This window comes from Alosa alosa, chromosome 21 (genome assembly GCF_017589495.1).
Source record: "Alosa alosa isolate M-15738 ecotype Scorff River chromosome 21, AALO_Geno_1.1, whole genome shotgun sequence".
Taxonomy (NCBI): domain Eukaryota; kingdom Metazoa; phylum Chordata; class Actinopteri; order Clupeiformes; family Clupeidae; genus Alosa; species Alosa alosa.
Genome location: NC_063209.1, coordinates 8,977,876 through 8,993,492, shown reverse-complemented (window position 1 = coordinate 8,993,492; position 15,617 = coordinate 8,977,876). Strand labels below are relative to the sequence as shown.

General features: G+C 43.9%; 1 protein-coding gene across 1 annotated transcript; it reads right to left on the bottom strand.

Moving 5' to 3' along the window:
- Nucleotides 1-622: 622 nt before the first annotated feature.
- On the bottom strand, nt 623-14,892 carry LOC125286010 (BEN domain-containing protein 4). Its single transcript, XM_048230646.1, has 6 exons — nt 14,165-14,892; nt 7,742-8,326; nt 6,345-6,436; nt 2,587-2,827; nt 2,192-2,326; nt 623-2,151 (listed from the first exon to the last, which is right to left on the bottom strand). Exons 1-6 carry the CDS (start codon nt 14,679-14,681, stop codon nt 2,042-2,044), a joined length of 1,680 nt encoding a protein of 559 aa, XP_048086603.1. The 5' UTR covers nt 14,682-14,892; the 3' UTR covers nt 623-2,041.
- Between the last annotated feature and the right edge of the window lie 725 nt (nt 14,893-15,617).

Sequence of the window (15,617 nt, the reverse complement as noted above, 5' to 3'; positions counted from 1 at the left end):
CAAATTATCAAATCATATCTTTCTTTCTCTCTCTCTCTGTGTGTGTGTGTGTGTGCGCGCGCGCGTGTGATTTAAATTCTAACTAGGCTAACTGTTTTTTAATTATTTTTTTATCTTACGCCTAATCGAGGCAGGCAATAATTAGGCAAACCTTCACAGATAGCGCCTGTTATCTGTGATCATGCAGTGCCATTGACCACTTGTAAAAAATGGACAGGCATGGAGATCATACATTTTCATACCTCTTTCCTATTGTATGCCGTATGTAACTTATCTTTATCATTTTCAAATGTTATCTCAACATTCACACAAATATGCTGTCTATGGGCCTACAGCCCCCACAAGTCTGCAACCACATTCTGCTTGAAATACAGAATTTACATTTTGTCTATCAATAAGAGTGCAGTGGAATTTAAATAGTAAGCCTAAGTGGAAATATGTTGTGACACAGTTTAGTAAAGAAACCACATGAGTTTCTTTCTCTCCTTCTCTCCCCTGAGGTGAACACGGTTGCCATCTGGTGGACTACACTGTACATACACAGATATGGTACTTTTTGTAAAGGCCGGACTCCCTTTCAACCCACCTTGTTCACAGCGGTAGGCTATGACACATTCCAGACTGAAGTCACTTTTAATATCTTTTTAGGAGGATACAGCACATTCCCAGTTAAGCCCCTCTGCTGGGTAAAGGACACCTGCTTAGCTATTTTTTTTCCATGAAACTATTTTAACTGACAAAGAGGCTATACTGAGAAAAAAATATCACAAGTACATGTCAAATTCTGTTAGTCTGTCAATTTCACAGTGTCGACAGGGTAACTCAGAGAGTAAAAGATTAATTGTCAGAGAGCAAAGGTGGCTACGTGTTAACAGTCACAACATGATACAGCACAATGACAAGCCTTAGTGCTTGAGGCTTTTCACTAAAACCATTTCTTGAGTTCAGGACAAGATGAGACAAGCAGACATAACATGCTGTTGGAAAGATGCCCACTGTTCAGGTTTAAGTTGTCACACAGGCTTAAACCTTACATGGCAGGTAAAGTTCATTGATGCAAGTTCAACCCTTAGTGCCCAGCTGTACAATACAATGCAAAAACACATTTCACACAACGATGCCTTGCTAGTCCCAGGGGACTGTCATCATGTCATCATGTAAAGGTTATGAAAAGTCTATTTTGGTCTTTAAGAGACTTTGGAAATGTCACAAAGATGTCACAAAGCAGGTTTTTAGGACCCCATGGAGGAAATATAGGTACAGTCACTCCAATATATACAGAGTTGATGTTGTGTGTATGTATTGAACAAGTTCAGATACAACATGGCACTTTGTTCTCTGATCTGACAGAGTAGCAAATGCATTATATAATTTAAAGTTAAGTTAAGTAAATAAAACATCAGATTTTCCATAGCACCATAACAATCTATTAACAATTATTTTGCACTTATGCATGGAGTAATATTTTTTTTGTCAAATAACTTACTTGAACAGTATATTCCAGTACATTCAGAACCACAGTTTATGGCATGGCAGATATAGCAATGAGGCAAAAATATCAACATGTATCCTGAGTAATAAAAACTTTACAAAGGCATTTCTTCAGTAGGAATGCAAACGACTATTGCAATAATACTCTAGTATTGATAATAAAACCTTACAAAAAAGGATTTTAAGAGATCATACTAATCTGGGTGCAACTGTGAGACGAACTAGCCATGGAACATCAGACCTGTGCGAGGGTAGGTCCATGGACAAAAACAAGCCCCCCAAAAAAAACAAAAAAACACACATAATAACAATGGAATCTGTAGAGGTTTCAGGGTGCTGAGAGGATTCTGGAATGTTCACAGGTCGGAAGAAGTCTCTACTTGGCGCAAGGGGGGAACCATTAATAAGGAGCTATATTTTGAGCCTCCTTTTCAATAATCTCAGTGTGAGTCAATGCATGGCTAGGCCTTGTGTCCTTACTGTGTGGGGCTGTCTTTTAAAGAAAGTCTTGGGGTCAACCAAAGCAAACGTCTTAGTCAACGAGCCTGTCTTAGTCGCCGAGCCCATTCTGTGGCGGCTTCAGGAAGAGCTCGTCTTGGGACAGTTGGCCATCAAAACCCTCCATGTAGAGGCTGCTACTGCTGCTGCTGCTCCCGCTGCCTCCACCCCCACCCCCCGCCACTTCCAACCCCGCCACAACCCCCGTTGGCCAGGAAGGTGCCCACCGCTCGTCCCTGACGTGCGTGACCCACTGCGTCACTGAACACTTTGTTAATCTGCTCCTCAGAGGGCATCCACCAGTCTGGGTTGGACGCACAGTGCATTCGGATGAACTCTGTGAAGACAGGAAAAGAGGAGTAGATTTGTGAGCATTTGAACTTGAGAGCTTCTGCCATCTGGCCTACTTTATGGCATGTCAACTGCTAGAAAATAGTAATAGAAGACAAGATAACTGTTTTCATAACAGTTAGCATTATGCATTTCAATGGGGTTTGTTGGGTGTCACCATACTTTCCACTGCATACATTTACTGCTAACGACTATTGTTGCCTTCTCACGTCATTTGCACTTAGGTAATAAGGTTGATGGGCCTACCTCTGAGACAGGTGACCTTGACCGGGTTCAGAGGTCGTCTCTCGGGCCCGATCTCCCCCGTCTGGACAGAGCGTTTCCTCTTGCCCAGGCCGCAGGAGTACTTCAGTTCGTCCGTGGTGAAGACGTACCGAATAAGATAGCGGAGCAGGCGGCGGCCATCTTTTTTGGAAGAGTTCACAGCCTCGTCCCACTGCTTGTTGGTGATAAAGAGCGGGTAGTTCCCCAACAGCTGTTTGCTACCCTGGAGATATAACAACACAGTCACTAACACCATCGCCTACACAGGAAAATCTATTGTGTTCAGTTCAACTCTTTAAGAGTGGATTTTAACACAATTTTGATTTTACATGGTATTTACATGGTTATTTGATTTTGAAGGGTTAAAACTACTATGACAAGAGTTGAGTAAGTAGAGCTTGTTACTCTATTCAGATCAAAAGGGGTTAATTTAACACTTTCAGTCTCTTAATTTAAAACTTGAGAATTTTATAGTTGGGATTTTACTTTTGTGCATTTGTTACAAATAATAAGCAATAATGATATGTCAGCTACACTGTCGCTCCCTCCCTTACTAGCCAGGTACATTGAGGATTGGTTCCCAAGCTAAGTGCAAAAGATAGCCTCTTTGCTAAATCATCTTTTACAATTAGGGGAAATGTTGTTTTAAAGGGTAAAGCTTTCTAATCCTCTGGTACGGGCAGTGAAAACAAAACCTCATGCTGAGTGAGCATAGATTCAGCACGTATGGTTTTTAGAACACTAGCTAACTGTGGAATGGAAAATGGTGTGTGATCATAGCCGTGGGAATCCCCATAACCTGAAACCAGATGGTTTGCCCACAACTAAGATGTTTGACTGATCAAGGGTCTGTAACTGAGCTGTTCTGAAACTTGGGGCTTTGCTTTAGTTATGCAATAAGTGCCACAAAGCTTTCCGATCAACTTATTTGCTTGATTAGCTTGAAATACAGTATAGTTTCATGTGTTTAACTTCACGTTCAATTCACTCCACAGGAATGAGTTGGCTCTAATCCATGACTTGATTTGAAGTCCAGAACAGACGGTGTCTGTACCATGACTCAGGTTAAAATATAAAAGGGTAAAAGTAGTACAGTATGTCTCACTAATACTTCTTAATGCCATATAGATGTGTTCATTTGTTTGCTGCTGCCCTAAATGTTGCTTTCAAACATACAATAACATACAGCATATTCATTAAATAAGATGTGCTTTATCAGAGACAAGGTTATGGTATTTTCAGTGATAACATGCTATGGGTGGGTATCTTCCCCTGACAGATTTCCAGACAAGCTCTCATTTGTCATATTGTTAAGAGTGTACATGAGTTTAAACAGGGTGGGTTAAGCTGTTTCTTGTGAGTATGTGAGTCAGTCTCCTGTGATCCCTACCCAGTAACACTGAATAGTCATGAGTTATGTTAATGTCTTAATCTAAAATGCAGAGGTGTGGACTGGAGTCACATGACTTGGAATCGAGTCAGACTCAAGTCACAATTTTGATGACTTCAGACTCGACTTGACAAAATTAGAAATTACTTGTTACTCGACATGGACTTCCATGCTATTGACTCGAGACTCGACTCAGACTTTGCCCCTTTGACTTGTAATGACTTGCGGCATGGTAAAATTATTTGTATCTTATAAAAACAACTATTTTCTGCCCATACCAACTACAGCAGCCTCTAGTTCATTGTTAATGTTACACCTGCAACGCAACATTATTTTGCATGGAATGCAGGTCTCTTATCCAGAGACTTTCTAATGAGGAGACACAGCATTCAAAGAATCTCCCATAGAAATGTATGGGGTTAGTTCGTAACGCAAACATGGCAGTCGTCTACACATATTCCGCCCTTTCCGCCACCAAAAGTTGACATGTGAAATGGTTTAGAATGCAGTGCAGCCAATAAAATATTTGGGGACATTGAGCACTATGGCTCCAGGCATCCCAAAGTGCTTGGAGGAGAATGCACTGTAGTTCTGGACTAGTTCAGTGACCAGTCGGGGCAGTTTCATGTCTCTGTTGCTGAGATAGATTTGATCGTCAAAAGGTCAGAATCGCCAAGTATCTTGTAGGGGCTGTTTTTAAAGAGTATTACTTGCATGGAATTTATTGGTGTGAAAAGACTAGTTTTAGGCGAAGCACTGCTAATTGGGCGCAGAGATTGTCCGTGTTGTGGTGAGTGAGACAAGGTACTCATGTGTTGCGTGATATCTCTGCACCCAAGTAGCAGTACTTGTGTAAATGTAGGCTAGTACTGCTTCAGCCTCTGGCAAGCTCGGGGGCAGCAAGCGACTGGTAGCTTGAGAGCATGTGTTTTAGGCATAGTGCAAGCCCTAATCTCTGACTGAAAGTGCACAGAACTTGTGCATTTACATAACAATATTTAATACATTTCCCCCTCTAACTTTTGGGCTTAAAGGTGCTCTAAGCGACGCCACACGTTTTTTAGGCTAAAACATTTTATGTCACTTACTGCAAACATCACCTAACCAACCGCTAGCTGGCTGTGTCCTGAATACACTGTAAAAAAAACGCAAACTCTGTGGACAGCCAAGGCTCCAAAAATGGCAAACCTAGCCCATAAAAGCTCTCTATTTTGTTTGAAAGTCAACAGAAGTGACGTTACCCAGCATCGCTTAGAGCACCTTTAAGTACGAAAAAATGTCTGACGTGGCAAGTTCACCAAGCTCCCAATCTCATTCCACAAGCCCTCTCGCGTCTGTAGATGGTAATGTTTCATGTAGGGTTCATGTCAATTCATACTGACTAACATTTGAAAACATGTTAAATTAGGCCTATATATATATTAATATATAAGTCGCACCTGACTAAGTCACAGCCAAACTATGAAAAAAAGTGCGACTTACAGCCAAAAAAATACGGTAGTTCCAACCAAGTATGTATTTGCTTACAAAAGGGCTGTGTCTCATTTGACATTGTTATTTTGTACACATTGTAACTACACACATCACAGCATGTAAATTCTTTTGTCACTATTGGGAGGTGTAGGCTAATGAAGCCGGCCACTTCAAGGCACTTGTGATAAGCCAGGATAGCGGTGGGTGCGTCAGACTGAGTAACTACATGCACGGAGATGAGAAGGCTATGTAGCCTACTATCAACTTATCGAACTCTGGGGAATAGGGTGAATGAGCTGAAGTCCCAAAAAGTCGCCGTGTTCCTTTAAAGTTGCTTCATTAGCATGACAGTCGGGACATAGTATTACCAGTCAGTGAATTCATTACACTCAAAAATCCAAAACCTGTAGCCTATTCACTCTTACTTTTCCTCAGTAAGAGAACAAAGGATACTTTGTTTGTCTTTGGGCTTGTGATTATAAGTGTTTTAAAACTCTTCAATATGTAAAGTATAAGTACTGTATATATTGATAAGAATGATATATAGAAAGCATGATTGATGACATATTAATATGTGGTTGAATAATACGACAGTGACTTGTTTAGGACTCGAAAAAAAATTGCTTGGGACATCTCTGTCGTGACTTGGGACTTGACTCGGACTTCAGCGTTAAGACTTGAGACTTACTTGTGACTTGCCAAACAGTGACTTTGTCCCACCTATGCTAAAATGTTTACATTTTATTTCCTAAAATCACCTTCAATATTTACAATTCATAATACAGAGACCAAAGTGACCACAGAGACCATGTGACCTGCGGCCAGACCATGTCACCTTCTCAGGGATGGACGTCCTGGAGCGGATGTGTGTCCTCACCTCTGTCAACTGCTCCTCGGGCGGGGGCTGGAGGAGCTGGTTGTGTTGTTGCAACACTGCCTTAAAGAAGTCCAGTACGCTCTGACAGGGGGCTTCAACACAAACCAGATGGAAAGGTCAAATTTCCTTCATCCTGAATCTGTGCAGAGTTACAAGGGACTATAATAGGTTACTACTATTTAAAAATAAATAAATATTTGGATCGGATTCAGTCCCAAAAGGAGTTCATTTTTGTATTCTTCTGAAGTAACATGAAGGAAAGTATTATATTACAGTTGAGCCTACATGACGGGATCTTTACATAAATTACATAATTTTCCAATCAAAAATTGCTTTTTCGGGCCTTTCGGTGAACACATAAATAGTGTCTGTATTCATAATGCTTCACATGATCCCTGCAACTTTATAACACAGTTCTGTTTACATCTTTATACTCAGGGTATAAGATCCACTACATTTGTGGCACATTCCAAAGAATGAAAGGAACCACAATTTCAATACAGTTGAAGCAGTTTAGTATTTATGTTTGTAGGGGAATCTGGCACGGTGTCCAAAAATTCCTTTGACTTCTCCATGCATATTATAGAGTAAAATAGATCAACCTAAACTGCAATAACATCCTTTATTTACTACTGCTGGTAGGTCAAATGTCCCTGTGAGAGTAATATGTATGACTCTATGTGGATTCATTCCTTCAGTGGGCAGGCGGGCGGTGTGTGTGTGTGAATATATGTGTGTGTGTGTGTGTGTGTGTGTGTGTGTGTGTGTGTGTGTGTGCATGAGTGTGTGTGTGTGTGTGTGTGTGTGTGTGTGTGTGTGTTAGCTATTAGTGAATAATAGCTTGGAATATATATACTCGGTTCTAACTGCCAGGTGAATCATTATATAATCAGGGATTCCACTAAGAGGTTCTGCTTTAAACTCCATCACTTGTCTGTGATAACAAGCATGACACTTTCACATGTTCTTTAAATAGAAATCTAGAGGATAAACTGATGGAAGACAACACATGGCCCATGAATGATGCTGTCATTCATCATGTGATTATCATACATCTGTGGTTACATGTAATTAACATAGTATGATCAACTGCTATGCAAATAGCTAGTTTAGTCAAACAGTGGTAACTATCTGAACTGTTCCTCATGTGATGCACGCATGGCTATTTAATAACGGACTGTCCTGAAGCTGTGATATCTATCTGACCTGTACAGATGCTTGGCTATCCGGATGCATGTCTATTTACATAGGGACTGTCCTGAAGCTGTGATATCTATCGGACCTGAACAGATGCATGTCTATTTACATAGGGACTGTCCTGTAGCTGACAGATGCTTGGCTATCCTCCTGATGCATGTCTATTTACATAGGGACTGTCCTGTATCTGTGGTGGGTACCTGGCACGCTCTCCAGCTTGTTGCGCAGCTCCTCGTTCTCCTGCTGCAGGCACAGCACCTCCTGCTCCAGCTCGATGCAGCGTGGACAGCAGCCTTCCTCCTCCTCCTCCTCCTCGGGCAGCGTGGACGACGGGTGGCCGTAGGACTCGGACGGAGACGGCGAGGCCCAGCCGCCCATGCTGTGCCGGGGGGAGGCAGCACTGCCGGCGGGGGCAGGGGGCTCCAGGTGCGCTGGCCGGCAGTGTTCCCCCTCCGGCGGCGGCCCGGTGAGCAGGTAGCTCTGCAGGGACTCGGTGAAGACGCGCAGGAAGGCCGAGGTCTGCTGTTGGCTCCAGGTGCTGCCCGCCACGCGCTGGGCCTCCACGTCCCCGGGGTCCAGCCCGGGGGCCTCTACGGGCCGAGGCTTGGCCGCGGGGGAGGGCCCACTGCTGCCCGGTGGCCTCTCCAGGTCCTCCTGCTTGATGTGGGAGGAGGGGAAGGGTGCGGGCAGCGAGCCGTGGGGCTCCATGAAGCGCCCATTGCTGTTCAGGAGGCTGAGCACGCGACTGCACTGCTGGGCAAATGCGTCCAGAATGAGCCGATTCTCTGGGGAGGAAGAGAGACCAAACACCAACGGTAATGAGCATGCACCTATTCATGAACATCAGGATCGGAGTGTAACGACACACTGAACTCACGATTCAGTAATCTTTTGACCAATCTGACGTTGAACAAGTGAAATCAAAAGCAGATTACATCCTATTGAAATTAAAAATTGCTTCACGATTCATTTTTTTATCTCAACTGGCTGTAATCTTCACACACTTGTATCGATTTTTAGCCGATTCATGGTGCATTGTTATATCCCTATCAGCAGGGTAAGAGAAACATACAATATATTCATATAATAACGTCTTTCCACAAATAGCAGTGTTCTTGTCTTGTTCTTACCATGCTGTTCTTTAACACTTTTGAATGTAAACCCTGTGCATTCTACAGTTGTAGACAAGAAAAGGTAGGTAAGAAATGCAGGGTAAGGAGTCCATGTAAACCCTCAGCTGAGAAACACATTACATGTGTCCTCAGTTATGTGTTAAGATAGTCTCCACTTACGTGTTTAAGTAGTTCTCTGTTATGTGTTTAAGTGTTTTCAGTTATTGAAGTAGTTTTCAGCTATGTGTTTTGAGCATTCTGTGGTTTCAATCTGTTGTTGCCACAGAAACCCCCTTCCCCCATCTTATCTCCATCTTTCATCTCTCTCTTCCTCTTTCTATTTTCACTCTGCCACCATTATCAGTCGCTCACATCTATGAGCACGGAGGGGAGGGGAGGGAGGGGAGGGGATGGCAGAGGAGAGGAGGGGATGGCAGAAGAGATGGGAGGAGGGGAGAGGAGAGGAGAGGAGAGGAGGGAGGAGAAGAGATGGGAGGAGGGGAGAGGAGGGATGGGAGAAGAAATGGGAGGAGAGGGAGAGGAGAGGAGGGGATGGCAGAAGAAATGGGAGGAGGGCAGAGGAGAGGAGGGGATGGCAGAAGAGATGGGAGGAGGGAGAGGAGAGGGAGGAGGGGATGGCAGAAGAGATGGGAGGAGGGGAGAGGAGAGGAGAGGAGAGGGGGATGGCAGAAGAGATGGGAGGAGGGGAGAGGAGAGGAGGGGATGGCAGAAGAGATGGGAGGAGGGGAGAGGAGAGGAGGGGATGGCAGAAGAGATGGGAGGAGGGGAGGGGATGGCAGAGGAGAGGAGAGGAGAGAGAGGAGAAGTTGGAATGAAAAAAGCGAGAGAGCTGCATCCTCAAAAGTAAATCTTCCACACAGGGATTCTGCCTACGCCCAGTGAGTGGTGTAAAATGAACATGTGCTGTGTATGTGTTTTGTATACTGTAGTCTTTGTGTGTGTTGTATATGAGTGAGTGAGAGAGAGGACAGGCAAGGTGGCATCCCCTCTCCCCTGTAGGAAAAATGATTTTGCTTTGGGACTAAAGTTCTTACATGCACAGTCTGTCACAAACAGACCAGGCAGCAAGTCTGCTTTTAAAATGAAAGGTTAGTTTTATTTGTCATGGCACCTGATATGTTGAGACACTAGGTGATCAGGACCTGAAACTCAGGGGATCTACAGGAGTCTTTCTTTCAACAGTCAAAGAACATTCATCACAACACCTTTAGTCACATGGGCCAGAACGACCACAGCGTGTTTCAGACAGAGCTGTTGGAAAATAACCTTCACAGTTAAGTGCAAAACATCCTCTATCCTGTCAGGCATGAGACCTAGTTTTAGGAACGAGAGTCTCACGAGTCTACAGGTGCATCCAGTCTCAGGCTGGTGCCATTGAACTGTAGCTGGACGTGAGACGTCAAGCTTATCCAACTAAAGTGGCCAAAGATGTGCAATTTGTGTTGTACAGTAGTTGTGTCTCTGACACACATCCACTGGTTATGTCTCATATCACATACTAGGCTTACAGTGGTGTGGAATGCAAACTCTTCATTTATAGTGGTTTATAGGTAAATAAATAGTAGGCCTATGCAAACACTAATAATCGTTATGTGAGTTACATGGTTTCCATCCTTCATTTTACTTGTCTCAAAATATTTCTCACAGCAGGTGAGTATTATTTAGTTTGAAACAAAAACAGACAATTAATCACCTTACCCCCCAAGTGGAGATAAAGTAAAAACAACATAAAGTGGAGATAAAGTAAAAACAACATGTTCACAAAGCCAGGCGAAAACAAGAAACATCACACGACGACAGACAGGGCAGAGGCATCTTCGGTCTCATCCAGCACCCCCCCCCACAAACACACACACACACATCTCCCATCCCCCCATGCAGCGACAAAATGAGATGAGAGATCTTGTGCATCTCTTGCTGGGCGATTATGAACCTGTCAGCCCCACACAAAGAGACAAGGCAGGTAATTACCAGGGGCCTGGCCGTCACTGCGGAGACCATGTGACGGACAGGCTGGTGTCTCGGCAGGAGTCGGAGACGTGTCTATCGCGCCGGTGCAGATGTGCCGATGGATTAATATGCACGGGCGCTCTCTGTTTACCCGCAGAAATGAATCTGATATCATTTCCCCCCATCGCTTTCTCATTTCTCTCTCTCATGCCCTTTCTTCCTCGCTCCCCTGCTCTCACTCTCTCACACACACACACTCACAGAGACACACACACGCACACATACAGACACTCACACACACTCTCACAAACACACACACGCTTACACACTTTGTCCCTGACACTATGCACAGACAGAGTCTCATAAAATTTCATTAAACACAACACCCGATGGGGAGAGGGAAATTTATGAGGCCCATTTATTTTAATCACAATCTCTTTGGGAGAGCTTTTAAATGCAATTTGCGTTATTACAGCGATTTCAGAGCCGTGTCCTTGGGTGTGAGTCTGTCTGTCCCCACGCCTGCCGGAATTAAAAAGCAGAAGCTATTGTCACTGTTTGCTCCCCCCCCCGGGCACCACAGCTGCAGTCACTGTAGCCCAATATGCACAATTAACCTCCCTTTCTCTCAAATAGCTACATCTCAATACATCTTCATAGCACACCCAGACAAATACACACATGTAACGGCATCCTTACACACACACACACAACACACACACACACACACACACACACACACACACACACTCAAAGAGTGCATGCACTTGTGTGAAAATGTAGTTAATTGATACACATATGCAACAAATGCAGACAAACACATGTATCACACACACACACAGACACACAAAGACATTTGCACTGTGCGCTACTGTAATTCTTGGGTGCCTAGGCGTGCTGAATTGTGCTTTTTTTTTGGGTGAGATTTTTGTGAGGTTCAACAGAGAGTGTTGGATTGCCAGTGAAGCTGTGGTGCCCTTGTGCATAAGTAGAGCAAGAGAAAGCACACTGAACATCCTCATTGACAAGCTGATATCTATCTCTCCTCTCGCATTCTCTCCCTCTCTCGCTCTCTCATGGCTGCTGATTAAACAGTTAATCCTGTTTCGCAGCATGCTCTTTGATGATCTGCTTAATAGAACAGCATGATTGTTCAGTATCGGCTTACTCACAGCTGACTCGCCGTGCTCAGTTTAGGGCTTGCCGGCTTATCAGCCACTGTGTCATGACAAGGAGCTGTGCATGTGCAAGAAGATACTTTTTTTGTGGTATCCAAGATCTCCCACCCCCACCCAAAAACATGGAGAAGTATGGTGTGTCTGGCTCTTACATCAGTGGCTGAGACAGCTTCCCCTGTGCTCTACAGAGCCTTAACATCCTACTTGTTATTACATGTATGCTTACAACACCTCGGGCAGCCGTGGCCTACTGGTTAGGGCTTCAGGCTTGGAACCGAAGGGTTGCCGGTTCAAGCCCCTGAAGTGCCCATGAGCAAGGCACCTAACCCCTCACTGCTCCCTAAGCGCTGCTCTAGCAAGGTAGCTTACCGCTCCGGGTTAGTGTGTGCTTCACCTCACTGTGTGTTCACTAATACACGGATGGGATAAATGCAGAGACCAAATTCCTTGTATACGCAAGTATACTTGACCTAGAAACCTGATTTACATTTACAATTTACACTATGCTTAGGTCATAGCCAAACTAACATTTGGCTTAGCATTAGGGTGACGGTCTAACTTAAGGAACAGTGCTTTATGTATTTGAGTCCACTTTTTGACATGAATGACATGCGCTGTAATGTGCTCACATATTTCACATAGCTTTTCAGGGCCCACGGCTACTAGTACTATTGTGTCCAGGACCCATATGAGACCTGGGTTGGTATTGATACAGCACAATCTCACTAGCTTCCATTTCATACTGACACAATTTTATTTCTGTCAGATTCCACGGAAAGCAGACACAACAACTGACCTTCAATGTTTTACACTAAGCGCTGTTGAACTGGACAACAACAATCCCTGGAGAGGAGACTAGACATACTGTACATAAACCCTAACAGTCAAAATGCAGTCTAGTCTGGGAATAGCCTGGGAAAAAGTTGCATCTTCAACCTATGTACATCTTTATCTGGGGCTTTGCAGCATTCAAGTCCCCATCTGGAGAATGTGGTGTGACATTATTAGGACTTAAGGGTATGAACTTCATCTCGTCCACAATTGTCATCTCTGGTTTCAGGGTCGGCACATTTTTTTTTTATCTTATCATCCCAGCTTTACTGTACAAAAGAACCTATGCTATATGAACCAATGCTTGTGCTTAAATATGGTTAGAATCATAACCGCGCTGCACTAATTTGTTAAAAACGGTTGCATTCGAGTTAATTCTGCAAACCTACCACCACAAATAGAATTCAATTCTGTGGGAAACACTGCTATAGCCTGGTACAACCAGACCCTTTCACTTTCTGCATGTCCTAGTGTAATCTCAGTGACACAGTAAGTCGGGTAGTGGCAGGCAACACAGAGGCTGCTCACCCCACTGTCCTCCTGCTGCCACCGGATGCTTCCACTGGCCCACTGGCCTGGATGAGTCTGGGCTGTTTTCAGAGCAGGTCGCACAGTACAGACCACAGCAGTCTAGGTCACTTCTCACTATAGCGGCTTTGCGTCACAAATGATAATCATTTGATATTGTGCTAGGTCCATGACAGGATATTCTTCACTATGCAAAGCGAAATACTGTATATGGTGTTGTTTAATGGTTGACCCTGGAATCGATTTAGGTGGCAGGTCCACAAGACTTGCGCCTGGATGAGCTACAGCCAGGAATTAAATCAAATGCCTGAAATAAACATATATATATATTATCTCGACACAAGCACCCTAGTGTATGAAATGTGCTGCTATAAACTTGCCTTTCCTTGGAATTAGGCTTGTTAAATCTCCAATCTCCAAAGCAAAAGTACAAACCTCTATACAAGTACTAGCACAAAAGCTCGCAAAGGGATATAGCACAAAAATGATAGCAAAAATGTGGAACTTAGAGAGAATTGTTGTCCTTTTGGATTCGCAAACATAACATGCCCTCTTCATAAATTTCATCCCCTCTCGAAGCAGTCGCCATTTGGAGCTTCTGATTATCACGAGCCCTTTAAGATATGAATGCCTTGTATGCATGCTCATTGCTGTAACACACTTGTTAGCACAGATTTCTGGCTGCTTTCAGACCACAACATACATTATCACATAAGCCTGCACAAAACACACACACACACAGACACGCTGCTTTGAAGTTTTGTAGCCTAAATGTTTATCAGATAAGAAATAAGTTAAACTGGCAAATAGGTCATGTGTAGACTGCAGGCCACTGGAGTCTACACATGACCTAACCACATTGCTAACCATGTGACGTTTTACTTTTAACAGAATAACTTACTAACTTCTCAAATTGAGTGGCAAGATTGTGCCGTTAGCAAGATGCTTTTGGGTATCTGCGTCATGTCTTTTAGAACACGAAAAGAAAAAAAAAAAGCCATACCGTTGCTCATTCCATAACTGCAGTCTGGAGACTCCTGACGAAGCTCGGCTCGCCCTGAGTGCCTGGAGTCGGGGTGCAACCCTGCTCCGACGCCTCCACCACCACAGCCGATCTTCCGCTGGCTACCAAGGGATGCCGCCGCCGTTCCGCTTCCTGCTGATGCTGAGGTAGATGTCGCGACGCTGCTGCTACTGGGCCTGTTTTCGCAGGGGAAACGGTACGACGTCTGAGGCTGCTGTTGGCTGCTACTGATAGTGACAGTGGCTTGATGAAACTGCAGGCGTTGCTGCTGCTGCTGATGTGAATACTGATTATAATGACTGAAAGACGGATGGGGATGCTGCCCTCCTGCGTCTCCGAGATGCGGGATATCCACCATTGTGGGTCTGTCAAACCTCGCCTTGCCAGCTGCCCGCTTGTTCGGGAACGTCTTGAGCGCGCTGTAAAGACTGCGCTGCTGGCGGCATATCTTGGAAGCCGAGAGACCGTCGTCTGCTGGCACTATTTCCTCCTCCATCGCCGCGCAAGTTGTCAGCTAGCTAAATGACTTTTGCCTCTCCGGTCGCAGGTGTCGCTTCGCCTGCGGTGTGTGTCAACGACGATTATGAGGTGCCTCCCCACCCCCTATGTCTTGGTGTCTAGCCTACTGTCTCAAACACTTCCAACTCAATCTGAAACACTCGGAGGGTGGGCGCCTATACTGACATGGCACCGAACCAATCCCCTGGTAGGAGCGTCACGTTTTGGAGAGTATGCCTACCAGCATATGAACACAGGCGGGACTTTGACGTCCCGTCTGCATGCTGTGTGTGTGTGTGTGTGTGTCAGAGAGAGAGAGAAAGAAAACAAATAAGAGGGAGAAAACTCTTAGCAGCACTTTTGATTAATACCAATGATGGTTACTAGGTTATATAGGCTAGGCTAAAATTAAAAAAGAACAAACAACATAAAGAACCAAAAGAAAGTAGCCTATTATGTTGCTTTTAATTATTGCCTAATTTAAATGATTAGTGACAAATAATAATAATAATAATAATAATAATTATAATAATGATGATGATAATAATAATGAATATCCTAATAAGGATAATAAGAAAAAGAAGGAAGCCTAATGAAAAAAAAATATTCTTCAATACGCCTAGGCGTAGGCAAAACATATTTTGTATATTCAATACAATCTGGAACGGTCATTCTCGTAAAGAAACAAATGAACCACAAGATGGCAGTATATCATCATCAAGGGGTATAGACCTGCTCATTCTTGAAGCAAGGCTTTCCAGTTCAGTTCACAATTAACAATTACACGGACAGCTTACCGTGTCATAATGTTATAACAAAATGTACAGATAATTTAACGGAATACCATAAGTCCTGGACAAAGTAGTCATTTGTCGTTCACTTTGGATGCCAGTCTAGAAAAACAATGCTACAGAAAACAGAAAAATGCTAGAAA

Coding starts and splice junctions, on each gene's coding strand:
- LOC125286010 (XM_048230646.1), bottom strand. CDS start 14,681: ATGGAGGAGGAAATAGTGCCAGCAGACGACGGTCTCTCGGCTTCCAAG. Junction 8,327..14,164: donor CAGTTATGGAATGAGCAACG/GTATGGCTTTTT, acceptor CTTCCTCCCCAG/AGAATCGGCTCATTCTGGAC. Junction 2,828..6,344: donor CCGAGGAGCAGTTGACAGAG/GTGAGGACACAC, acceptor TTATATCTCCAG/GGTAGCAAACAGCTGTTGGG.